General features: G+C 45.2%; 1 protein-coding gene across 1 annotated transcript in view; it reads left to right on the top strand.

Annotated features, from left to right (window-relative positions):
- SAMM50 (SAMM50 sorting and assembly machinery component) overlaps positions 1-27,617 on the top strand; it is a 44,773-nt gene that overhangs the window by 312 nt on the left and 16,844 nt on the right. Inside the window, exons 2-6 of the mRNA XM_077469388.1 lie at positions 6,794-6,904; positions 16,371-16,472; positions 17,190-17,277; positions 18,408-18,514; positions 18,704-18,834. Coding sequence (XP_077325514.1) covers positions 6,794-6,904; positions 16,371-16,472; positions 17,190-17,277; positions 18,408-18,514; positions 18,704-18,834 — 539 coding nt within the window. The remainder of the gene's footprint in view (positions 1-6,793; positions 6,905-16,370; positions 16,473-17,189; positions 17,278-18,407; positions 18,515-18,703; positions 18,835-27,617) is intronic.

Raw genomic sequence — 27,617 nt, 5'->3', positions numbered from 1 at the left:
TCCCGCTGAGTGTTAGACTTCCTTAGATCCCTCCTTCTACACCCCATGACAGCCAGGCAATTAGCATTCCCAAAAACAGATGGCAGCCTCCAGTTTTTCCTCATGACACAACCCCCCCCCCCTTTTTTTTTATTTGGTGGTGGCAGCTGTCCCCTATGGCAGATTCTCCTGCACTTCCTGTCCCAGAGACACAACAGGAAGTGAGAAGTCTCTGCATCCTTACAATGATATTCCCTCTGGGTACAACTCCAGTCCTTGTAGTGAGGGTGAGCTCCCCCCGCACAGCGCAGGAGGCGGGCAACTTCCCCCTCCCCTCCCCTCCCCCCGCTGCTGGAGCTCCGCCACTGCGGAATGACCCGAGGTTTGGCCGTAGAGGGCGAAGGGCAGTGCAGATATTTGAAGGCGCTGACAGGCGACTACCCAATAGCAGTTTTTTTCTTTCCTTGAAATGATCACCTTCCATGGTTCATTCCCATTGGTGTATATTACACAGGATCTGATAGCAGTGAGATCAGTGTATATAGTTGTGTGCATGTGACATTTCTGCAACGTTTACATGCATCCAGTGTATGTGGAACCGATTGGTCGCTGCTCAGGGCTGACATGTAAAGGACAACCATGTGCAGCCAGCGGCACCACCGATTACACACTTAAGCTTCTTACAAACGATCTGACTTTCTGGCGGGAAATGTTCGATGACAGGCTGTTGACGGTAAATCCGACCGTGGGTACGCTCCATCACACAATTGTCAGATTTTCTGCAGAGAAATGTTGGATAGCAGGTTCTCAAATTTGCCGCCAACAAATGTTTGTTGTCAGATTTGTACACAAGTCCGTCAGACAAAAGTCCAAAGTAGTAAGACGCATGCTCGAAAGCAAGGACGAGCCAGAAGCGCTCGGTCTTGTAAACTAGCGTTTGTAATGCAGAATTAAACCCTAATGGGTTAACTTCCTCTTTCATTCCCTGCAAAGGTAAAGTATAATGGACTACTATGCATCGCATAGTAGCCCATTATGTGTCACTTACCTGACACAGGAGCCAGCGAAGTCACCGCTGTCCCCTGTAGTCCGGCGCATCCATCTTCTCGGTGGGTCTCGCCACTCCGTTGCTGTCATTTGGCGAAGCCGCGATGACGTCATGCGCACGGGAGCCGCCACGCACGGCATATTTGCCGCTGACGGTGCCGCGCTCGGTGCGCCTGCGTGCCTGTTTTTTGGAAGATATCTCCTAAACCTTGTAGGTTTAGGAGATATTTCTTGGACCTACAGGTAAGCCTTAATCTAGGCTTACCTGTAGGTCAAAGTGTGTTGTAAGGGTTTACAATCACGTTAACATTTGTGACGTGGCAAATTATGAAATCTCCAAATGCAGCGCACATTCTCTTCTTCTTTAGTGAGATAATAATGAAGCTGCTTTGCTGGTGATACTGATGGAGTTATTGCAAATGACTTTTCAAAGGATTTTTTTTCTAGTGATATCAAGAATAATATTATATATATTTTTATTTTTTTTGCAAGTTACCACAACACTGTTATCCTATAGTTATTAGTGGGAATGCTTTAGCAGTCCCACTATTGTTTTTTTTTATTTTTTTTATTTATTAATCATCATCTTTTTAATTTTATTTTTCCGTGCGTGTTTTTGGCTCTGTGTAACTTCTGCATACTTTCAGCTATTAAAGCCATTCAACTTTTAAAATGTTCAGCTCTTTCAGTTGATGTGTGCTCTCCTTCAACTTTTTTTCTACTATTTATACTTTTTAAAATATTGACCTTTTTTAACACTTTTTTTTTTTTTTTTTGAACATTGAAGTAAATGAGAGCATGCTTAAAATCCGTAAAATCTTGTTGCCAAAAGTTTCAGCTCCTTCATACTTTCACCTACAGACACCAAACAAACTTTAAATGTTCACAAATATTCAGCTATCTGGCTATATCTTTTCAGTTTGATATCTTTTACAGTTTTTGTGAAAAAGCTGTTTTTAAGATTAGTGAAAATTTCATTAAGTTTAAGGCAGCCAGGCTTTTATTGTCTGTTTTGTTTCCATGGTTACCAAAGCTTCTTATACACAGTGATGGGCAGTGGGGGAGAGCACAGACACACCATGTACTGATTTATAATAGAGGAATATGATGGGGCAGTTTTGATGCTATTCAGCATTCCCATGCATTTTCTCCAGGAAATGCATTTTCTAGTTAAGATCAAAGATACAACTATGTTGGTGTTCCTTGTAAATTTTACATAGTATTTTTTTAAAATGTAACTGCCTACTCCCAAACTGTCATTTGAAGTAAAACACAGAGCCAAGTATTATTCTCCACATTTTTTTTTTTTTTTTTTTTTTTATTGTGCGTTTAAAAAAAAAAAAAAAAAAAAAAAAAATTAGACATGCTATCAGCCAATAGAACTTAACCAAAAAGTGCATTCTATGCATCCACAAATATAGAAAACATATCAAATCATTATTCAACAAAAATAATAATGTCAAAGCAATAACTCCAAGGCCAATAATAAATAACACGTTATCTCCTCCGATTCTGCAACATGTCTGACAAACTGAGAAGCGAGAATCAACACTTGCCAAACCTTAACCAACACAAAATTGACAGAAGGAGCCCAAAGGGCGGCGCTAAAGAGCTGAAAGACCATGTAGTACGGCACTACCTTTGTAATTGTTGGCCGACAATTGTGTGCCGCGTATATGCAAGACAAGTTTGGGCCAACGCCCTTTGGACAAAAGTCCACCGTTTTTGTTGGCCAACAATCCGATCGTGTGTATGAGGCTTTAGAATGAGCTCAGCTGGTGTTGAACAATTGAAGGCCAAGGTCATTCTGCACATACATCACTGCAACATGATTACAGCGCAACTAAACCCTCCTGTCCTTTTCAGCAAAGGAAGCTGCCATCCTATGCCAAGTACACACCATCAGAAAATCACCCGAAGAATACCGCTTTTGGTATAATCGGATGATTAGTACACAGCTTTCCAGAACCGATCATGACAGTTCACCCAAAGCTATCAGAAGGGACAAACATGAACATTTTTCTCGTATTATACCAGAACGAAGGATATTCATTTTAATCACTACAGTATTCACCTGAAAAACAAAATTCCACGCATGCTCGAAAATGATAATTCAATAATCACTTTTACAGTTGTATTCTGTCATACTGGCCGGTTCACACCACAAACACACTGCATATCCGTTCCTGTTATGTTTCTGCATTCCCAGTTTTATCGTGTTTTTGGCACATTCTGGTGCACTTTTGATGCGTTTCCAGATGGTTTTATTTTCTTAATGCATTTATAGTTGCCGGTCGGCACTGAGCAATGGCCAGTAGGGTCCATCTATGCTGAACTCCTGTTTACATGCATACAGCTTAAAAGACAGCTCCTATGCAGGACTGTTTACACCACTAAACTCTGTGGACCAGAACAGAGCAGTGTGATGGACTCCTTAGCTGTATGCAGCAAATTGTACAGCTGTGTGTGTGTGAGCATCAAATGGGACATGCTGGGATTGCAGCATACAGCAGCACTTATGGCTTGCAACATTGGGGTCCTGGTTTCCCACAAACTCTGGGTAATATTTATCAGAATTGTCTCATTGTTTGCAGTTGCTAATGTGACTATGAAAATGGTCATATTTGAGTTTGGTAAACACACCGTAGAAGAAAATCAGCACAAGGGACATAACTTACAGGAAGTGTCCCTTGTGTTGATTCCTCTGCTGTAAGTAGTATTTCTCCTTCATTCTGCCCACACCACTATAATCTTTCAGTGTGGTGGGGGTTTATACAACTAGTGGACTGTCACAGGCACTCATCAAAATTGCCCGAATATGCCCTTCTTTTCTACGCAGCTCCTCCATCCTGGAAGCCGTACTATAGCTTCTATGAATTGAACACGATCTATGAGTCGTGGGAGGGGGGCAGGGCTATTAATCGGTTGCCTGTCGTCCGTCCTTGGATTACTTTCTGTTCATAAAAGCTTTAGTATGTATTCTATGAATGGCGGAAATGGAATGCATAGTCAGACTCTTGATTAGAGCCTGTGACAGCCCATTGGTTGTATGGACTCCCCTGTACCGGAATAATATCCGGCAGGGGGAGGGCATGATGGGTGTAGGACAGAGTACTAATTAATTAATAAAGAAAAATAATCAACACGGGGGGGGGGGGGGGGGGCACATGCCCCTTGTGCTGTGTTTTTTGATTTTTGGCAACACATGGGCGCTGAACACAGATCTGATCATTTTCATGGCGCCTAATTTATCACACACATTGCATCCCAAAAACCAATCTGTCCCTAACTTGCATTGTACTAAAAGAAGTGTCACATTAGCAACTGCAAACAATGAGACGGTTCTGGTCACTCGTTCCCAGTGTTTGTGGGAAGCCAGGACCCCTATGGTGTAGGTTCTTCATAGCGTTTTCTAAGTTCTTTGACAGATTTGAGGCTAGCTTTCATCACTAAGTAACCGCTTACTTTTGAGGCCCAAGAGAGAAAGGAGGCAGATAGTCACACTATTGGGCAAAACTAAAACTCTCACTTTGGTGGCAAAACCGACCCAAAGATTTATGCTAACGTTTTTGCACACAAATTTCACATTAATTGATCCGCAGCTTTGTTAAAGCACAACTCAAGAACATTTTAAATGATCTGGTGATTGATTGTCAAGGGGAGAAAAGAAAGCGGCTGATGGTGCTCCCCCATGCTCGGACGGTGGACTGTCCCTTAGCCTACATTCACATTGGGTCGATTTGATATGTCAAATCTCATGCCAAATCGGAGCCTGTTGCCGGCAGCAGCACTGTCCGAATCGGTGCGACTTTGCAGTGCTGCAGGGATTCCCAAAAATTGTTCCTGCACTTTTTGGCGACTTTGGGGGCGATTTTTTTTTTTTTTTTTTTTTTTTTTTTTTTTTTTTTTTTTTTTTTTTTTTTTTTTTTTCCAATAGACATCTGTGCACCAACAGATGTCTCTCAAATCACTCCTGAAGTGGGACTGAGTGGGTTTGAAATTGTGCGAGTTCAGCTGCGGTGTGAACGTAGGCTTAGCGTCCATGCATCCAATGTGGTGCTGTGGACAGTGCTTTGCTTTGGTCTTGATGACATCAGGATCCTAGATTGCTGGAGCATGGAGGAGAAGAGATTGCAGGGACCAGTCTAGCAGTGAGGAGGAGTGGTGGATCAGTTAAGTAAATCCTTTTTTGGTTGTTCTCCTAGACCAGCAATTATCCATTGCAGTGCAGGCTCATTCCCACTGCAAGAGATCCTTCTTTTTTTTTTTATTTTATTTTTTTTGCCTGAAGTTGGGCTATAATAACCCCCCTCTGTCCTCTGTGCCCTCTTTTGTGTGGGTTTCCTCTTAGAACTCCAATATCCTGTAACAGCTCCCCCCCCCCCCCCAAAAAAAAACCTCTTGGTTGGTTAGCTGGCTTCTATTAAAACTGTACCTTTTGGGTGTGTGCAGAACTGTGCCAGTGGTGAATGTCACCTGAGGTGGCTGAGCTGCACAGCATTGCATCATTTGTTCTTGTACAGGTGGCACCATAACAATCTGAGATGCTGTGCAGCCCAGGCACTGAACATGGACTGAGTGTCCTCACCTCCCTCAATTGGCCTCATGGGTGACACAGCCCTGGATGTCTGTGACTCAAGGTCATCAGATTGTGAGCTCCTCTAGGGCAGACTGATGTGAATGCTTCAGTGTTCACCAAAGTATCAATGTGCTAAGTGAGTACCGTATATACTCGAGTATAAGCCGAGATTTTCAGCCTCTTTTTTGAGGCTGAAAGTGCCCCCCTCGGCTTATACTCGAGTCATCGCTGTCTGCCCGCTCGATCAGCGTGTCGAGCAGACAGACAGCGGCCATTCTGATTCAAAAGCCGCGCCTCCGGCTCCGCCTTCGCCTGTGATAGGCGGAACACTGAATTTCCCAGCAGCCTGTGTTCCGCCTATCACGGACATCCGCTCATCCTCGTACTACGGACGAGGATGAAAGGATGGCCGTGATAGGCGGAACACAGACTGCTGGGAAATTGTGTTCCGCCTATCACAGACAGGGAGGCGCGGCATTTGAACAGGAAAATGGGCGCCGACGAAGAGCGGTGATCCTGGGACGGGACCGGACGGAGGCTCGGCTCGGCTCGGGACGGGACCGGACGGAGTCTCGGGACGGGACGGGACCGGACGGAGTCTCGGGACGGGACGGGACGGGACCGGACGGAGTCTCGGGACGGGACGGGACCGGACCGGACGGGACCGGACGGAGGCTCGGGACCGGACGGAGGCTGGGGACACAGGTAGGCTGGACACACAAGGCCTCACACACACACACACACACACACACACACACACACACACAGGGATGGATGGATGGACGGACACACACACAGGGATGGATGGATGGATGGACACACACACACACACAGGGATGGATGGATGGATGGACACACACACACACACAGGGATGGATGGATGGATGGACACACACACAGGGATGGATGGATGGATGGACACACACACAGGGATGGACAGGCATATCTCACCCTCGGCTTATACACGAGTCAATAGGTTTCCCAGTTTTTTGGGGGTAAATTGGGGGCCTCGGCTTATACTCGGGTCGGCCTATACTCGAGTATATACGGTAAATGGTATATTCAAAGACCTCTTAATATGATTGCATGTTTTCCTTTTTTATGAACTTCATTATAAACAGTTGTGTATGCATATTTCTTCCAGTCCTTCATTGTTGCAAGTGTTCTAATTAATGAATTCCTCTTTAGAGCCTGGATCCCCTTCCAATGGATGGGCCAGATTTTGGAAATGTTAGCGATGACAGCGATCTGGTAGAGGTGGAGCCTCAAAAGAGGCAAGAAATTTTAGAAAATAAAGATGTAAGTACAGGAAAAAAAATTATATATATTTTTTTTAAATAAGCACTATGATATTAAAGGAAAGGAAAATACCATCTGAAATAGAAACTGTTTAATGCAACTGTTATTAGAATACAAATTTGTGAATACAGCCATCCTGTAAAGAATGGATTTGTCTCTGATGTGTGTGCTGTTAAAGAGCTGAAGCTTTTTAAAGATATTTTAATTTTTTTTTTTTTTTTTATGATCCAAAGTGTTATTAAACCCGGGACCATGCATTCAGTTATATATGGTCTCCTACAGTACACAGAACATGGAAATGCAAATTATTTTAGTAAATATACAATGGAGAAAATATTTATTTCATCCTCTGCAGATTTTGTAAGTTTGCCCACTTTACAAAGAAATTAGGGGTCTATATAATTTTTGGCATAGGTGTATTTTAAATGATAGAGACAGAATATCAACCAAAAAAAACAAAAACCTGATACAAATATTATAAATTGAGTTGCAGTTGAGTGGGTAAAATAAGTATTTGATCCTCAAGCAAAACATGATTTCATTCTTGGTGGAGAAACCCTGAGGTAAGATGTTTCTTGTAGTTGGTTACCAGGTTTGCACACATCTCAGGAGGGATTTCGGTCCACTCTTCTTTACAGATCTTCTCTATATTCTTAAGGTTTCTTGGCTGTCGCTTGGCAACTCGAAGTTTAAGCTCCCTACATTAATTTTCTATAGTATTAAGCTCTTGAGATTGGCTAGGCCACTCCATGACATTAATGTGCTTCTTTTTGAGCCACTTCCTTGTTGCCTTGGCTGTGTGTTTTGGGTCATGCTGGAAGACCCATCCATGACCCATCTTCAGTGTTCTGGCTTAGGTAAGAAGGTTCTCATCCAAGATTTTACAATACATGCCCCCCCTCATTGGCCCCTCAATGACAAAATCGGCCTGTACCTTTTTAGGCCCCTTTTCACACTGAGGCGTATTTCAGGCGCTACAGTTCTAAAAATAGCACCTGGAAAAAAACGTCTCCTTTCACTCCGGTGTGAAAGCGGCTTTGTGGGCGGTCTTAACCTTTTTTCAGCCGCTAGCGGGGGCTAAAACGACAGTAAAGCGGCACTAAAAATGACTCAAAAAGAAACCGGCCGTGAAAAAGAATTTATGTGCTGTTCAACAGTCCTGAAAGGGTGGGGATGGCAGCAAGAGGCCGTGGACCTGGGCTTCCTCAGAACAGCCTATCAAAAGCAAGTGACGATCGAGTTCTAGTAGGGGGGAGATTGGCAACCTTCCTTCTACAAGCCTGTTTGTGAGGAATATAATTGCTCAGGGTTGCAGGCTAGAATTCTCAGATCCTCCTCCAAGCAGGTTTTATGTTACGGCGCTCCCAAAGGACCAAGAAAAGGCCTCCGCAATGATGAACCTATTACAGGAGCTGATCCAGCAGGAGGTAGTAGTTCAGGTCCCGAAGCCCCAGGAGGGCAAAGGGTTTTATTCACACATCTTTCTGGTGAAAAAACCCTCAGGGAAATATCCGGTTGATCCTAAATTTGAAAATTTTGAACAGATCAATTCGATACAAGCACTTTCAAATGGACACAATCCACTCAATAACCAAGTTGTTGGCCCCGAACTGCTTTAAGGCCTTCTTTAGACTTGACGGATGCATACTTGCACGTCCCGATTGCCCAAGCCTCCCAGAGTTCTTTTTGTCTGGCAGTCAACCTGGGAACTTCAATCTGGCACCTACAGTTCAGGGCCTTACCTTTTGGGCTTTCGTTCTCCCCCAGGATTTTCAGGAAAATCATGGCAGAAGCCCTGGAGCCATTGAAGCTGAGGGGAATTTCCGTGGTCCCATACCTAGATGATCTGTTGTTCTTTGCGGATTTCAGGGAACAGCTTTTGGCAAATCTACAGATGGCATAAACGCACCTCAGGGAGCTGGGATGGCTACTCAACTTGGAGAAGTCAAACCTAATCCCAAGCCAGGAGGTGGTATTTTTGGGGTACATGATCAATTCCGTCCTTCAGAAGGTTTTCTTACCACAGGCGAAATTGGAGAAGATTTGCGAGGCGGTGAAACCGATGCAAACAAACTGTACACTCTGTTTGGTCAGCTATGGCGGTGCTGGGACTTTTACAGCCTCAATCCCGTCTACTCAGCAGAAGGAGGTTATCAGAGTCAGAATGGTCCCTGAACCAGGAAATCTTTCTAATGATCTCTGAAAAGTGGGGGTTCCCCCAGGTGGACCTGTTTGCCAGCAAGCAAAACTCGAAAGCACGCAGGTTCTTTTCTCTTCACCGAGAAGATCAAGCCTTAGGCATAGATGTGCTAGCTCATCCATGGGAGTTCCGAATGTGTTATGCCTTTCCCCCATTTCCTCTAATTCTGTTGGTCTTAAGGAAATTCAGAGAGGAAAGGACCAACATGATCCTAATCCCACCTTTTGGCCAAAAAGACCTTGGTTTCTCCTCACAAGCGACTTTCAATCCTGATCTTGGTACGTGGGCCCTGGCAACAGACTTCCAGGAGGTGTGGAGATGGCTTCACCCCCAGGATAGAGCATACTCCTGTTTTTCCTCCACGTTCAAAACATCCCCCCGCATTGATCTGGCATTTGCAAATGACCTCCTCCTGGCTAATGTCCAGGAGGCTAGCTACCTTCCCTCAGGTTTATCGGATCACCACCCCCTTAAATTAATTATTAGGACCACCAAGACAAGGAGTAAAGCCCTTTGGAGGCTACAGCCCCATTGGATCAATAACATAACAGTTCACGACAGAGTTTCTCCCTCCTTGCAGGACTACTGGGTGCGCAATGCGGGGTCAGCCTCCCTGGAGATGACGTGGGATGCTTCCAAAGCCTACGGTAGGGGACAGTAAATTTCTGCCGTGGCGGCAGTCAGGGCAGAACTTGGGGACAGGTTATCTGATTTGCAGCACAGAGTTGAGGATGCTCTAGATCAGTACTCCACCTCGGCGACTGTCCCCAATTTCGAGCACCTTTTGTCGCTCAGGCGGGAACTGCATCTCCATGTCTCAAACACCACCAGGCTGGGTCTACAAGACAGCAGACAGAAATACTTTGAATATGGGGATAAGAATAGCAAACTACTAGCTATGCTGGCGCAGCAGGACAGGCCTGTAGCGGTTATACCTGAAATACTCACGGAAGACGGGGCATTGGTTACCTCTCCGGAGGATATTTTATCTGCATTCACCAGGTTTTATACCTCTCTGTATGTCTCCTCACTCCCTGAATGCTTTGACCCCACACCAATGACCTCATTGTTAGACACGCTGGCACTGGGGTGGCTCTCTGATGCGGAGCGACAACTCCTTGTTTCTGAGATCACACCAGAGGAGGTCACGATGGCCATCGGGTCTTTTCCGGCAGGGTAGATCCCGGGGCCGGATGGACTACCCATAGAGTATTATAGAGCCCACATAGAACTACTTGCCCCCAGGTTGGCTCAGATGTATCGAGCATGTCTTCAACAGGGCTCCCTGCCCCCCCTCTATGAGAGAGGCCCATATTCTCATTCCAAAGCCTAATAAGGACCCCAAGCAGTGCGCCTCTTACAGGCCAATAGCACTCATTAATTGTGATTTAAAAATATTGACCAAAATACTGGCCATTAGACTTAAAGCAATCAAATCCCTGATTGATTCTGATCAAACTGGATTTATGCCAGGTAGGTCCACGGATATCAATATCCATAGACTGTTTTCCAACATTCATGCCCCCCATGATAATCAAGGCACTAGGACTATTGCCACCCTTGATATGGAAAAGGCATTTGATGCAGTGGAATGGGTGTATCTGTGGGAGGTGCTTAGAAGAATGGGTTTCCCACTGCGGTTTATTGCCTGGATACGCACACTGTACACCGGTCCCCTGGCATGCATTAAACTGTCTCCCTGTCTCCTTCGTTCCCCCTATTGCTGAGGCTCTCAGGAGTTCGGCCGAGGTCTGTGGTCTTCAGGTGGGCTGGCTGGAGGAGAGAGTGGCTCTCTATGCAGATGATCTTCTTCTTCTTCTTCTTTCTTCTTTCTTCTTTCTTCTTTCTTCTTTCTTCTTTCTTCTTTCTTCTTTCTTCTTTCTTCTTTCTTCTTTCTTCTTTCTTCTTTCTTCTTTCTTCTTTCTTCTTTCTTCTTTCTTCTTTCTTCTTTCTTCTTTCTTCTTCTTTTTTCTTTTTTTTTTTTTTTTTTTTTTTTTTCAACAATCCTGGTGACTCTTTGCGGGGCGCACTCGGAATTATGGATGCCTTCTGTTTTCACCGGGTTGAAGGTGATTTGGCGTAAGTCTCAACTCTTCCCGGTGAACGAGGGGGCCAGGACCTCTCCATCCTCTACCACGCTTCAGTGGGTGGATAGGTTTACCTACTTGGGTATTATCTCAAGAGAGAGCAGGGACTTTGTCCGGCTCAATCTTGAACCTGTTCTGATAGGGATCAAGTCCAAATTAAAGGCGTGGGGCAATCTTCCCCCCTCTCCCTCATGTCACATTAACCTTCTTAAAATGAAGATCCTCCCCAAACTTGCGTACATTTTTAGGAACTCCCCACAATGGCTGACCAAAACCTTCAACTCACTGAAGCAACTTTTCCTCTCCTTCATTTGGGGACCCAAGTCCTCTAGATTCAGATACACCACTCTCACCAGGCCTGTGGGTAATGGGGGGGGTTGGCTCTTCCTGATTGTCACAAATATTTCTTAGCTACTTAGCTCGTAACCGCCCACTGGTGGTTGCGGCCGGACCTGACCAATGCTGCAACGGTCCTGGAGGCAGCTATAGTGGGGTCTCTGGAGGCCTTGAAGGGGTTGATATTCAGGGGGCTAAAAACTCCTCACTGCCTCACCCCTTCTATGCGCACCACTATAAGGGCGTGGAGGGTGGGGGAGGCACTGAGGGCACCCCTGCCGAACTCCTGGTCTTCTCACACCCCCCTGTGGCTGAATCCTAACCTCCCGCAGTTCAGTACCATCCCAGACCCACAGGCCTGGGCCAAGTCTAAAATACTGACTCTCGAACGTGTTATCACTAACGGGGAACTTGCTCCCTTTCATATACTGCGCACTAAATTTAATGTGCCAGCATGGGCCCATTTTCGATATCTTCAAATAGCACATGCATATAGATGTCAATTTTTAGGTCAACCTGTCGTTCTAGAATACTCTGAGCTTGAATCCATCCTTTGGGTAAAAGACCTGGAGAAACCCATGTCTCAGATTTACGGGTCCCTGCTGGTTGCTGCCGTCCCCGAGCTGTCCTCCCTCCACAGGAAATGGGTGGGGGACATACCGGAGTTGGATGACGATGACTGGAGAGAGTTTTGGGATTTTCCATTCTCCCCTTTGGTATCAGCCAGGGACAAATTGGTCCAATATAAAATTGTTTACAGGGCCCACTACACGCCCCACAGATTGCATTAGATGTCGCCGACGCATTCCTCGGTGTGCTGGCGCTGCTCCTATCGGGCAGGGGACTTCATTCACATTTTCTGGACTTGTCCAGCGATTGAATGTTCTCCTGGTGATAGTCAGGACTACTAAGATTAGTATCCCTTATGATCCTAAATATTGTCTGCTGGGGCAAGTGGAGCAAATGTCGATCCTCAGAGCTAGGAAAACACTCATATCCTTGTTATTGTACTATGCACGCAAGGCCATCACCATGACGTGGAAGCAATCGTCTCCCCCCCCCTCTATCAAATTCTGGAAAAACCTGGTGAATGCTAGTTTGCCCCTCTATAAGGCCACCTACTCGAGCAGGGGTTGACCACAAAAATTTGAGAAGGTGTGGACCTGCTGGTTGGATGATACCACTACGGCAACTGATGTAGTGATTACCCCATAATTCTTCATTAAGGTCATAGTGGGATGATAGGTTTACCCAAATGTTCCTATGATATTTTATCCTGTACGTATAATACTTGGCACAGAAACTCCTACAATACCCTCACCCCACATTGGGGTATAGCTAGTTAAAGTTGTGTTTGTATTGATCTGCCCTATTGCGGCCCGTTGCTGCATCGGAGACAGACTATATTATGAGAATGTGTCCTTATGTGGCCGGTTGCCACATTTGGAGGTTTGCCCCTGTGTGGGAAATGTTTGGCCCCTGCGTGGGCAACTTGTATACCACTGAAAACTCAATAAAAACAATTTTTTTTTTTTTTTTTTTTTTTTAAAGACCTTGGTTTTCAATCTTGCTAAATCTGGCAACCGAACCACCCTGGAAACTGCCATTCAGGAAGGACATTCTAACTCAAGGATCAGTGGTCCATCCCGAGGTAGACAGGCAGCACCTAACCGCTTGGCTTCTGAGGAAGACCTCCTGAGGGTCAAAGGCTTATCAGAAAGAGTAATGAAGACTTTACTTTCCAGTAGGAAGGAAGTAACGAGAGCCATTTTACCTGAAGGTCTTGAAAAAATTAAATTTCTATTGTGTGACTAAGGGCTTTCAGGAAGATAGGAAGGAATGGAGAAAGGACTAGTAGCCAGAATCTTAAAGACGCAGGTAGCGGCTCTTTCAGTTTTTTATTTTATTTTTTTGGAAAAGACTTTGTCAAAAGAAACTTTTAATTTCAAGATTTTTTTTTTAGGGCCATGGCACGGAATAGGCCAGTGCCCCTCAATATTTTTCTCAGTTGGGACTTATCTATTGTTTTACAGGGTCTCACGAAGACAATATTTGAACCCTTGCACGAGTCTTCATTAAAAAGTTTAGTTCTCAAAACAATCTTCTTGGTAGCCATTAGAGAAGAGCTGCAGGCCTTGGCCGTTTCGGAACCTTTTCTCAAAGTTTTTTTCGATTAGAGTGGCTCTTCGGACAGACCCAGGGTTCCTACCCAAAGTCGCCTCGAACTTCCACCGTTCTCAGGAGATTGTGCTGCCTATGGTTTCTTTGAATCCGGCCAATGCGGGTGAAGAAGCTTTCCATACTCTGGATGTGAGGAGATGCCTCCTTCAGTATGTCTCCGTCACCAGGGAATTTAGAAAGTCCAATGCCCTGTTTGTGATTTTTATGGGTTTTCGTAAAGGGGAGAAAGCTTCTAAGAGCGCTCTAGGCAGGTGGCTCAGATGGGCAATCTCGGAAGCCAAGGGAGAAATGCCACCTTTTGGGGATTGTGGCCCACTCTACTAGATCAACTGCAGTTTCCTGGGCCAAGTCTACGCCTGATCCAAATCTGCAAGGCGGCCACCTGGTCAAGCTACTCCACTTTTCTTTGGTACTACAGGCTAGACTTGCTGTCAGCTGCAGATCAAGCCTTCGGTAGGAAGGTGCTGCAGGCAGTAGTCCCACCCTAAGTTTCTCGGCTATCCTCTCCAGGGTTGTCCTGAAAGGCAATTTGAGAAAAACTTAGAAATACCATCACCAGTAAGTCTCTAACTAAGAGCCTTTCAGGACAACCGCTGCTTTTATAACTTAGTGTTTTAAGTGTCTATCATGGTGTGTGGTTTCCTGTGCTCTTGTTTTCCAGTATGTCAGAGACCACAATAACTGAAGCCATGGTGGAAGAGGAGGGATTTAAAGGTTGGTGGGTGTTTCTTGAAGAAAGTGGTGGAACTGCGCTCTCTCCAGGGTTGTCCTGAAAGGCTCTTAGAAATACAGTCACCGGTAAGTCTAAGCCCTTGTACACACGGTCAGAGATTCCGACAACCAAATCCGTCGGATTTTGTCCGAAACTGTTGCATACACACAGTCGGACAAAGTTGTTGGAAAATCCGACGTGATGACGTTATTTTGTTACGACGGGACTACGTTCATGCTAGTAGCCAATAGCTTTGGTGTAGGAATTTGATTTGATATCATTTAAACTACACCTACGATACAAATTATAGACTATTCATTTCTTTGTAAGTGGGCAAACTTACAAAATCTGAAGGGGATCAAATAAGTATTTTCCCCACTGTAAACTGCTAAATACCTTTTTCTCATCAGCAGTCTAGAGCAGTCTTGTGACTTGTATCAGTGCTTTGGTTAAAGCTTGTAGGAGTTTACATTTTTTTTCTGACTGTCCTAGGAGGCTGTAGGGCCCTCTGTCTTGACAGTGCTGATCACATGCACTCTCCCCAAAAAAAAAAAAAATTCTCGCAATACACACCAAACTGAGCATTTTAACTGCTTAAGGACCGCCTCACGCCGATGTACGTCGGCAGAATGTCACGGCTGGGTACAATCACGTACCTTCCCTTTAAGTGCCCAGCCATGGGTCGCGAACGTGCCGACGCACTTGCAACCTGGTCCTGAGCTCCGTGGCTGCAGGATCCGCAAACCCGATCGCCGCCGGTGTCCCGCGATCGGGTCACGGAGCTGAAGAACAAGTAGAGGTAAGTGTAAACAAACCTCTCCTCGTGCTTCCTACTGAGGCTGTCACTGATCGTCTCTTCCCTGTTCTAGGGAAAGACGATCAGTGACGTCAGATGCCAAGCCACGCCCCCCTATAGTTAAAAAAAAAAAAAAACACACACTTAACCCCTACACTGCCCCCTAGTGGTTAACCCCTTCATTGCCAGGGACATTTTTACAGTAATCAGTGCATTTTTAGTTGCACTGATTGCTGTATTAATTCCAATGGTCCCAAAAATGTGTCAAAATTGTCCGCCATAATGTCGCAGTCACAATAAAAATCGCTGATCGCAGTCATTACTTGTAAAAAAAAAAAAAAAAAATGCCATAAAACTATCCCCTATTTTGTAAACGCTATATATTTTGCGCAAACCAGTCAATTGCTTATTGCGATATAATTATTATTTTTTTTTTTTCTTTTACCAAAAATATGTAGAAGAATATGCATCGGCTTAAACTAAGGGACATTTATTTTTTATTTTTATTTTTTTATCTATTTTTGGGGGATATTTATTATAGCAAAAAGTAAAAAATATTGCATTTTTTTCTAAATTGTCGCTCCATTTTTTGTTTCTAGCACAAAAAATAAAACCCGCAGATGTGATCAAATACCACCAAAAGAAAGCTCTATTTGTGCTAAAAAAAAAAGGACAGCAATTTTGTTTGGGAGCCACGTCGCACGACCGCGCAATTGTCAGTTAAAGCGACGCAGTGCCGTATTGCAAAAAGGGGCTTGGTCCTTTAGCTGAAAAATGGTCCGGTGCTTAAGTGGTTAAGGAATGTCTGATGCCTGGACACCTTTAAGCACTGTGGTTGGTTCCACTGACCGCTTGATTGTACTCAGAAATCTTCAGTACATTGCACTCTGTTTTCATTCATAATGGATGACATAGTAAACAGTCGTGTGTCTGTTAGGTCTCCTTTTTTGTGACTGAGCACAAGTGCCCTGTCCTGAGCATTTATTTGTTTGTTTACTGAGTGTCAGGCTAAAGGGGTTTTGATAAACATTTGCACAACTATTCTGGTACTTCTAAAATCGACTGTCTTTTTATTCTCTCGGTCCTGTACATTCCAAATGTTGGTTCCACCATTCATAACGTATTGTCCTCCCTTTTTTTTTTTTTTTTTTCAGGTTGTGGTGCAGCGTGTGCACTTTGAAGGTATCGGAAGGACAAAAGATGACCTTATCATGCCTGAAATTAGTGATGTTTTTAAAGCAAGGAACCTTATTGATGTATGTGTGGCTCTTTTTTATTTATTTTTTAACTTTTTGGTGAGCTCCGTTCACTGCAGTTAAATTTTGGTTGGGTATTTCATTGTTAAATAAGCAGAGAAAAAATGTAAGTGTATGCAAAGGCAAAACTGTGATTGTCAGTGACTGCATTAATAGTCCCCAAGCATTGGTGTCAGTGGCAGCATTATTAACCCCCAAACATTGGTGTCTGTGATTGCATTAATAACCCCAACATCGGTGTAATTACAACAAAGTCATACCTTCCAACTTTAGACTTTAATGAAGAGCAAACAGTGGACATGGCTACATAGTGCTGAATATTGGGTATGGTTAAATAGAATCTGAGTCTATGCATAGTATGCAATGCACACATTTGCCACAGTCATACTCTGTAACCAGCAACTGTTGAAAAGAAATAGCACTTTGGTCATGGAGTATATCGGGAGCAAAAAACTGATTCCTGTTCAGCAAGTAGAAAACATTTTTGGATGAACTACATCTAAGTTTTATTTAAATGAATACCATAATGTTCAGCTCTAATGCAGCTCTTTCGGCATGCTTTATAGCAGCAATTGTGTGATGTGCCATATGCACCGCTTGTATTATGCATACTCTTCATATTTAGGCTCACAGGGAGCCCTAAGTCCAGAGATAGACTCATTTTTTTATTTTTTATTATCCTCTAAAATATAGAGAATAATATATTTTAATTTCCAGGTAATGAGGAAATCCCACGAAGCCCGAGAGAAGCTCCTTCGTTTGGGGATATTTCGACAAGTGGAAGTTTTGATTGATACCTGTGAAGGTAAGAACATCCCTTAGCCCTTAAAAACTAAACTGACCACATAATTTTAGTTCTAGTTCAGAGAAAGTTCTTTCCAAAAAACATAGTTTTTTTTTTTTAGCCCTAAAAACTATCGCAAGCTTTTGGAGTAATTTAAATAAAAATATGTGGTCACACATTCTCTTTAGCATGTCACAGCAGAGGCCTGAATCAAAAGCAAAACAAAAAAAATTGCCCCAGGCACTGCCAAGCAGGGCAGGGGGTGGGGCTTATAATGGCACATGCAGGGGAGACACACGCATGTTTAAAAGCGGTGCATTTACTGCACCACAGTAAAAATATGAAGGTAACAGTTGCAAAGGAAGAAATGCTCCAACATCAGTAGTGTCTCTAGAAGGAAAAAATACTGTTGTGTTATTATTGGGAGAAGAAATGCAGTTCCATTCTAAATCTGAACACCAGGCAAACTATTGGAATGCAGATATGCAAGTCTTCCCTCCCGACTGGCTGTTAAATAAGCATCCGCATTACTGATCACGATCCTACTCTCTCCTATTGCCAGCAATCTTCTAGTGGTTGGGAGCTTTGTGCAGTAAGGTATTGGCTGACTGGCTCACTCTTATTATCTCCCAGTGATTATTTTATTTTTTTGAGGTCACATCTTAATGGCTCCTGCTGCTGTGTCTCAGCCAATGAGGAGTCAGAGAGCTGGGAGAGCTGGCAGTGGCTCTTGTGGACATCACTGGATCTCATTTGAGCTCAGCTAGTATTAAAGGCATTGTGGGGTGCATGCAGAAGGTGTTTTTTTACCTTCATGAATAAAATCCTTCTGCCTTTAGAACCACTTTAAGTTGTGTGTGGTGGTATGTGTTTTTTTTTTTTTTTTTAACACTTGCCCATCTCAGGACTGCTTGTTCCCATTACCAAAATTTGTGGGATGCACGCTAACAAAACGTGACTTCCACTGGTTGCCAGTGATGTCAGAGCAGGTTGGGTAGAGAACTCAAGTTATTCTGTCTGATTTAAGAGACCAAATTATATATTATAATTTTCACACACCCACCCTGCAAGTGTGTCAGTAATTTTTATTTTTTGCTATCATGCACTATAACTTTTTAGCAAATTTAATACAGATTTTTCACGTTTCCCAGGTGAAGATTCCCTTCCAAATGGCTTGGACGTCACCTTTGAGGTCACAGAGCTGCGGAGGTTAACTGGAAGTTATAATACGATGGTTGGCAACAATGAAGGCAGCATGGTAGGGACAGTGCCTAAATGACAGCTGTGTTTGAGGACTTCAGAAAATGTTCCTCACACTCTAGCAAACATATGTAGTCGGTGTAGACAATTTAAACGTAAAAATCAAGTTTCACAAAGTTCTCTAAATTGGTTCACAATTTATATACCGTACTTAGAGATGGATTATATGTCTTTTATTCTCTTGTAGGTTCTGGGACTGAAATTTCCCAATCTCTTTGGTCGGGCAGAGAAAATGACTTTCCAGTTCTCTTATGGAACCAAAGAGACCTCCTATGGCTTATCATTCTTCAAACCTCAAATTGGAAACTTTGAGAGGAAGTAAATATTTAAAATCTAATTTTCGCAACAAATGGATTTTAGCTGATAATTGAAATTGTTACTAAACCCAGGACCTTGTATTCACTATATCTCCCATAGTACACAGAACATGGAAATGCAATCATTTTTGTAAATATAAAATGCCAAATGCCTTTTTATTTTCTTGCATCAGGGGACACAGAGCCATATACTTACTACATGGGTTATATCGGCTTATCAGGTGCTGGACACTGGCACGTCCCTTTTAAGGCGTGAACTTCCCCCATATAACCCCTCCCACTACTGGGAGTCCTCAGTTTTTTTCGCCAGTGTCTAAGGTGTTGGGCACGAGTAAGGATGTGTGTTTTGAGCTCCACGGGCAGTAATACTTTGATGCGAGCCAGCCATCCTGACCAGATCCGTTCTGATGTCTCTCCGTAATGGACTAAATGAGCGGTACCCGGGCCTTGTCATCCGAAGACACAAGGTTTTGCTTGCGAATGCTTTTAAGCTGGGCACTGGGATCCAGTACTTTTTGGTTGTAAGGCAAATAAAAGTTAACTGGCAGGGTCTTCTCGCAGGTCCAGGATTGCGGATTACCTGAGTGTACCCCTGTTCCTGAAGGTTTCCTTTCAAGGTCTCGGAAGCCTACCGAGAAGGGCGAAGATTGGGTTTTTATTTCTGATAAGCCCTGCAGCGAGGAAAGGTAGGGGATATTTTCTGCAAGGAATCTCTCCTTCCATGTATTTTTTTTTGTCATGTCATGTCATGTCTGTGTCACCACTGGAGGCTGTATTGAGCACTGGCCATTCTGACGCTGGAATTGGCAGAAGCTCCACTCTCCTCAAGCCAGCTCAGGTATGAAGGGGGGTCTGATCACTTCCTGGGCCCCCAGAGTGGCGATTTTTATTTATTTTTTATTTATTTTTTTGTTGCTTTTAATGCCAGCCCGCTGCCTCTTCTTTTTTTTTTTTTTTTTTTTTCCCCCCATTAGGAAAAAAAAGTTTGTTTTTGGGGCAAATCGCAGCCGTTTTAGTCCTACACCCCCCCCCCCCCCCACCCCCGCCGCCGCCATGATAGGGGCGGGGCGGTTTGTGCGGGGGGCGTGGTTAAACGGCGTCAGATGCCGGCCACACGTGGAGGAAGTGTTTTAAGTTACACAGGCAGTGCTGCAGTCTGGCAGTGGAGGGACAGAGCAGAGTGGTTGCTGGTCAGGTTTAGTGACACAGGCATCTCCCTTTTGATTGACAACGTTGTACTGTATTGCTAGGACTAATAGCAGTTATTATAGTGTACTATAGCCTAGCAAGTGTTACATTCTTTTGCTGGTAGTGCCTCTGCTTTGTACTGTAAGCTATGAGTGGCAGGGGGGGGGGGGGCAGGAACTCCTCTAAGGGTTCTAGGGGGTCACAACAAACTAAGACCCTGTCCAAAAAATGTCTTCCTCTTCAGAGAGTGTTGTGGCCGGTCAGATTGAGCCGTCGGGGGAAGCTGTTGTTGCAGTCGCTCAAGACGCTTCAGCCCCTGAGTATGTCACTCAGGAGTATCACCGCAAGAGAGCTTGCTTGTGCACGCTCTCACTGGGTTGGTTCGGTCAATCTTTTTGCTACCTGCAGCGCAGGCTTCTCATGTGAAAGGACTCAGCAGATAAGAAGCTGGAGCACCTTTATAAGAACCAGATGGCTTTAGCTGGTTCAGCAGTGCAGCTGGTTTTGGCTGCAATGGGTGTAGCCCAGGCCACTAAGGAGCAATTCGAGGAGATGCTTAAATTTTTACCTGTTGAACAGGTTCACCAGTATGCTGATTTAGCAGATGCACTTTGTTTCACAGTAGATGCTATGAGAGATGCGTCCATTCAGATTTCATGTCTAATGTTGGGACTAGTGCATTCTCGCAGAGTTCTTTGGCTTAAGAGTTGGTCAGCCAAAGCACCGTGTAAGAAGCTCCTAGCCAGTTTCCCTTTTCAGGATGAATGGCTATTCGGAGAAGATTTGGATAAATACTTACAAAAAATTTCCAATAGCAAAAGCACTCTGTTGCCAGTAAAGAAGAAATTTAGACGTTTCTCTTTTAAGCGAGCCTCTTCTCCTGTATCTATGACATCAACCTCTAGGCGGCCTCAGCCGTCAGGTTCAAGGCGTAAACCCCAGGGACAGCACCAAGGTCAGAAAAGATCTTGGGGAAGGAAGCCCACCAAGCAGAGTACTAAAGCCTCCTTATGAAGGGGCGCCCCTGCTCGCTCGGGTGGGGGGAAGGCTCCTACATTTTTCAAAGATCTGGCAGGAGCAATGTCAGGACAAATGGGTGGCTTCTGCGGTGTCTATAGGTTACAGACTAGAATTCTGAGTTTTGCTGTCTCCCCGGTTTCTAAGGTTAGGGGATCCCAAGGACCCAGACAAGAAGGCGGCTCTCCTTCTAGCACTGGACCATCTGCTAGCCAAAGCAGTGATATCAGAGGTTCCCTTAGAGGAACAGGGCACAGGTTTTTATTCAAACGTCTTCATGGTCCCTAAACCAAACTGGGAAGTAAGACCTATTTCCCAAGTGTTCTTCCAGGACAGCCCTTGAGAGATGGAGCTCCTCCCATCGACACAGGAAACACATTGCCACAGTTCAAAAGGCGGTCCCTCAGGTCCCTGGTCAGTCATTTGTGTTTCCTCCGTCGGAGGAACATGTTGCCAGGAACCTGGAGGCCCCTCTCAGGGGCTGCCTGAGAACCTGTTAGCCATAAGGGACCGGGTCCTGTTTTTTGGCTGCAGTATTGGGTCCATACCTTTTTTTTGTGGCTCGGGTACCGTCCAGCTGATTCGGAGCAGACCCGTTACCCTCCTCCTTCCAGTGCCGAGGTGGCCAGGGGCAGAATGGCGCCGGTTTCCCCCAGGAGCGGTGAGTGGAACCTTCCATCTCTGCTCCTTGTTGCGGTGGGGTCGGAGACGCCGAGCGTCACTTCCGGCGGAACCGCGTCATCACTGCGTGCCGAGACTTCCGGTTCCGGGTCTCTAAGGGTACAAGGAGGAGAGGGAGAGCCAGCGCTGTGCCTGTGAAGCCCGACCAGCGTCCAGCTATACCGGATTAGCGGCGGGATCCAGAGCGTCAGAGGGGGACCATGGAGGCTATTCCCCAGGATACTCCGGCGGAGACAGGCACCAGCCAATCCCAGGTAGGCTGCTGGGCATGCTATTACTCTGGTGGAGCGGTGGTGTTTGTAGGCTGGGCCCTGTAGTGCCCCACGGTGGCGGTTTACTCACAGTGAGATTGTTTGTTTGTTAGTGGTGATTCTAAGAGGGACATGGTGCTGACGCTAAGAAATCCTTTTGTCTTCTTATTTTCAGGCTAAAGAGATACCAAGGGAAGACAAGACAGGCCGCAAAAAGTGCCCTAATTGTGGGAATAGGTTGTCCTCTGGCTCTAACAAAGCCCTATGCAAGCAATGCATTGCAAGCTTGCTTAAATCTGAGGCAGATTCCCCTTTAGCAAAATTTTTGGGCTCCTTTAAAGAGGAAATGGCGTCGACCTTTAAGTCCCTCCGGGAGTTAATCACTGACGTGGGATCAGCTGCAGCTGCCTCCACGAGTAAAACAACTATAATCTCCTCCTCACCATGCCTTACAACACCCAGCTCAGGGTTGCCCCGTATGGTCAGGGAGCCTAGCCCCACGTTGATTAGCCCCGAATCCTCTGACACTGACTCGGGTCAGGAAGAGGATCAAGCAGCATCTAAAGCCTCAAAATATAGATTATCTCTCGAGGAAGTAGATGAGCTAATGGGGGCTATCTATGATACACTGGAAATTGAGGAGGAAGAAACTCAGTTATCCAGACATGATCAAATGTATGAGGCTCTGGGGAAAAAGAAAGCAAGGGTTTTCCCTATACATAAGGTGCTTTCTGACCTTGTCCTTAAGGAGTGGTCTGAACCAGATAAAAAGGTTTTCTTTCCTAAATCCCTTAAGAGAAGGTTCCCTTTTAATGAGAGCCCAGAGGCGGTCTGGAATAAAAATCCTAAACTAGACGCCCCTCTGTCCAAAATCTCAAAGCAGGCTGATCTGGCCTTTGAGGATATGGGCCACCTGAAAGATCCCATGGACAGGAGAACAGACATTGTCTTAAAGAGGGCCTGGGATGCCTCTATGGCAGGCTTAAAACCAGCTCTAGCCACTTCCTGTGTAGCTAGAAACCTGGAGTTCTGGTTATCGCAACTACAAGAACATTTAAAGGCAGGCACTCCTAGGGGGGAGCTTCTGAAATCCTTCCCTATGCTTTTTAAGGCCACCAGTTTCATCTCTGACGCCTCCACGGACTCCGTAAAATTTACGGCTAAGTCTGCAGCACTTTCAGTGGCAGCAAGGAGGTCAGTATGGATGAAAACCTGGGGGGGAGACACGGCGTCTAAAACCCGCCTGTGCAGCGTCCCTTTTACAGGAGACTTAGTCTTCGGGCCTGAATTAGACTCCGCCTTAGAAAGGACGGCGGATAAAAAGAAAACCTTTCCCGCAAAAAAGAAATTTTCAAAGAAAAATTTTTCGTCCCTTTAAGGAACCCTCTAAATCAGAGAAGAGTTCAACCCCCAAAAAACATTGGTCGGGACATAAAGGAAAAGGGGGCATACTGTTTAGCCGCCCCAATCAGGATCCCAAACCCCAGTGGCGTCAGGGTTCCTGTGGGAGGAAGATTAAGCAAATTTCTTCCACAATGGGAAAAGACAACCTCGAACGAGTTTGTCTTAAATATAATAAAAAGGGGTCATGCGCTGGAATTTCACAGCAACCCTCCTTCCAAGTTTCTGGTGACAAAGCTTCCAAGTCACTCAGAAAAGGCCAGGGCCTTACCTTTACTGATATGGGAAATGGTGGATCAAGAGGTATTGACACCAGTCCCTCAAGGAGACGGTTTTTACTCGCACATTTTTGTGGTAAGAAAGCCGTCAGGCAGATTCAGACTAATTATGAACCTCCGACCACTGAATCGCTCCATCCGTTACAAGAGATTTCGGATGGAGTCCATTTATTCCATAAAGAATCTCCTGCAGAAAGAGATATTTATGGCAACCCTGGATCTAAGGGACGCTTATCTGCATATTCCAATAAGGGAGGAATGCCAGAAATTCCTTCGGATGGCAGTGCAGATAGACACAAAGGTTTACCACTTTCAGTGCAGAGCACTTCCCTTCGGTCTATCATCCTCCCCAAGAATCTTTACCAAGGTTCTTGGAGAGGCTTTAGTTCCACTGAGGTTTCAATCAGTCTCAATTATCCCCTATCTAGACGATCTGCTCCTAACAGCACACTCGGAGAGTCGTCTTTCTCAGGATCTGGAATTGACTCAACTCAGCCTGAGTCGATTAGGGTGGATTGTCAGTCAGGAGAAATCCAAGACAACCTCAACACAGGAGATCCTGTATCTGGGTTACTGGATCAAGTCTGTAGATCAGAAAATTATACTGCCGGAAGAAAAGATTTTGAATCTGTGGCAGAGAATATCTTTTCTTCAATGCAGCCCCAAATGTACGGTGAGGGAAGTAATGTCGGTCTTAGGTCTTATGACAGCAGCCATTCCAGCCGTACAATGGGCCAGGTTCCACCAAAGAGACCTTCAGGGTTTTCTGTTAGAACAATTAAAAGGCAGAGATCTGGAGGAGGAGGTATCGATCCCCTCAAAGATAAAACGCTCCCTCTGGTGGTGGAAGGACAGGGAGAACCTAAACAAAGGGGTTCATTGGGTCCTTCCTATCACTTCAACACTAACAACGGATGCGAGCAGTTGGGGCTGGGGAGCCCACCTCGGCTCAAGCTGGGTCCAGGACAAGTGGACCCCGGAGGAGAAATGTTTTTCTTCCAATTGGAAAGAGCTAACAGCAATCCTGAGAGCTGTTCTAGCTTTTCACCCCACAATACAGGGTCACCATCTACAAGTCCGTTCAGACAATACGACGGCTGTAGCATACATAAACAAACAAGGAGGTACCAGAAGTCCTCGTTTGATGTTGGTAGCCAGACGCATTCTCCAGTGGGCAGAAGCCAATCTGGAATCCATTTCTGCAGTTCACCTGTAAGGGGAGCTGAACAACAAGGCGGACTTCTTGAGTCGACAAAAGATTTCGAACCAAGAATGGTCCTTACACCCAGAGGCATTCAATCTCATAACAACTCACTGGGGAGAACCAGAGGTAGACCTTTTTGCGAGCAAAAAGAATGCAAAGGTTCCCAATTTTTTCTCGCTAAACCCAGGAGATCAGCCCCTGGCGGTAGATGCCTTGCAAACTCCATGGACTTTCAGTCTGGCGTATGCATTTCCCCCTCTTCATCTCATTCCGAGGGTCCTAGCAAGATTCCTCAAGGAGAAAACCTGTTTGATTCTAGTAGCACCTTTTTGGCCCAGGAGACCGTGGTTCACAACGTTGCTACAATTGACAGATTGTCCGCCTCTGAGACTTCCCTACAGACAGGACCTTCTGTCACAGGGACCTCTTTACCATCCACAGGTCGCCACACTGAAGCTTTCAGCGTGGTTACTGAAGAGGAAATCTTAAGGAGTAAGGGCCTGTCAGATGAGGTAATTGCGACCTTACTACAGAGTCGCAAACCAGTCACGAGGGCTATTTACAAAAAAGTCTGGAAAAAATGTAATAGCTGGCTGAATAGCCGTGACATAAATACGGCTAATATTCTACAGTTTTTACAGGAAGGTGTAAACAAGGGTTTAACCCTAAGTACTATTAAGGTACAGATAGCTGCCTTAAGTGTGTACTTAGATGAACGCTTACAGGAAAATCCTTTTGTCGCTAGATTCTGTAAGGCAGTCGCTAGACGTAAGCCAGTCAGAATCACCAAAGTCCCATCCTGAGATTTAGCAGTTGTACTAAAAGCTTTCTTGGGGTCACCCTTTGAGCCTATCTCAGAGGCCTCCCTAAGGCTTATTACATTTAAGACAGTTCTCCTGGTGGCAATCACTTCAGCCTGTAGGGTCAGTGAAATCCAAGCCCTTTCCATCAGGGAACCATTCCTACAGATCCTAGAAGACAGAGTCATACTAAAGACAGACCCTGGGTTCTTACCAAAGGTAGCATCTAGCTTCCATAGGTCCCAAGATATTGTCCTCCCTTCTTTTTGTCAAAATGCAGCAAATGAGAAAGAGGAACGTTTTCATTTATTGGATGTGAGGAGGTGTATTCTAGAATATCTTAAAATAACAAATCCATTCAGAATCTCAGACTCCCTTTTTGTCCTTTTTTCCGGACAGCGTAGGGGACAGAAAGCTTCAAAAGTAACCATAGCTAGATGGATTAGGCTAGCTATAGCAGAGGGGTATAAGGCCTTGAATAGAGATCCTCCTGAGGGTGTTAAAGCTCACTCCACAAGAGCGTTGTCTGCATCCTGGGCAGAAAGAGCTGGTGCCACCCCGGAGCAGGTATGTAAAGCAGCCACATGGTCAAGCTTTTCCACCTTTACAAGGCATTACCGACTGGACTTAATGTCTAGTCAGGATCAGGCCTTTGGGAGGAAAGTCCTCCAGGCCGTGGTCCCCCCCTAATCTGGTAAGTACTTGGGGATCCTCTCAAGGGCTGTCCTGGAAGAACACTTGGGAAAACTGGAGTTAGTACTTACCGGTAACTCCTTTTCCGGTGGTCTTCCAGGACAGCACGATCCCACCCTTTATTTGATTATAGTGATGTACTAATGTTATTACCTGTTATGGTTTATATGTTTTTCAGTTCCATCCTTCGGTTCTTGGTGAATGACTGACCAGGGACCTGAGGGACCGCCTTTTGAACTGTGGCAATGTGTTTCCTGTGTCGATGGGAGGAGCTCCATCTCTCAAGGGCTGTCCTGGAAGACCACCGGAAAAGGAGTTACCGGTAAGTACTAACTCCAGTTTTTAGATCTCGGAATTCTAAATCAGCACTTGTGCATCCAATCCTTCCGTATGGAATCGATTCGGTCTGTAGTAGCCATGAGGAGAATTTTTGTCTTCCATCGATATCAAGGATGCCTATCTTCATGTGCCAATATTTCCCGTTCACCAGAGGTTTCTATGCTTCGAAGTAGAAAATCATCACTTTCAGTTTGTGGCCCTGCCATTTGGTCTAGCCACAGCTCCTCGAGTATTCGCAAAGATTCTGGCTCATGCTTTAGCCAGGTTAAGGGCTCAGGGCATAATGGTCCTAGCCTATTTGGACGACCTACTCTTAATAGATCATTCGGTTTCCAGGTTAGACCACGGTCTGGTGACAACCGGTAAACTACCTAGAATCTCTAGGCTGGGTTCTCAACCTTGAAAAGTCATCCTTGAGGCCTTCAAGGAGAGTACAGTACCTGGGACTAATCATAGATACCAGGCAGGGAAAGGTATTTCTATCTCCAAGAACAATCAGTTCCATTGTAGAACTAATTCACCTCATCAAGGCAAAGAAAAAGCCTTCAATTCGGTTGTGCATGAGATTATTGTGGAAAATGGTGGCCTCCTTCGAGGCTGTCCCTTACGCACAGTTTCATTCAGGATTGCTACAAAGCGCAATCCTGTCAGCCTGGAACAAAAGGGTTCAGGCCTTCGATTTTTCCGATTCAGCTTGCTCCCGAAGTACGTCGGAGCCTAAATTGGTGGCTGATGTCCAGCAACCTTCAAAAGGAGAGGACATTTCTGCCTTACACCTGGAAGGTAGTAAACACAGATGCCAGTCTTTCAGGCTGGGGAGTGGTCCTGGAAGAGGATTCTGTACAGGGAAGGTGGTCCAGGTTGGAAAGGACCTTGCCTATCAATATTTTAGAGATTCTGGCAATCCATCTGGCCTTAAGAGCCTGGACGGA

Source organism: Lithobates pipiens, unplaced genomic scaffold (assembly GCF_037356315.1).
Source record: "Lithobates pipiens isolate NorthernLeopardFrog02 unplaced genomic scaffold, aLitPip1_a1.2 Scaffold_8, whole genome shotgun sequence".
NCBI classification, from domain to species: Eukaryota; Metazoa; Chordata; class Amphibia; order Anura; family Ranidae; genus Lithobates; species Lithobates pipiens.
This window is presented reverse-complemented; position numbering and strand designations above follow the sequence as displayed.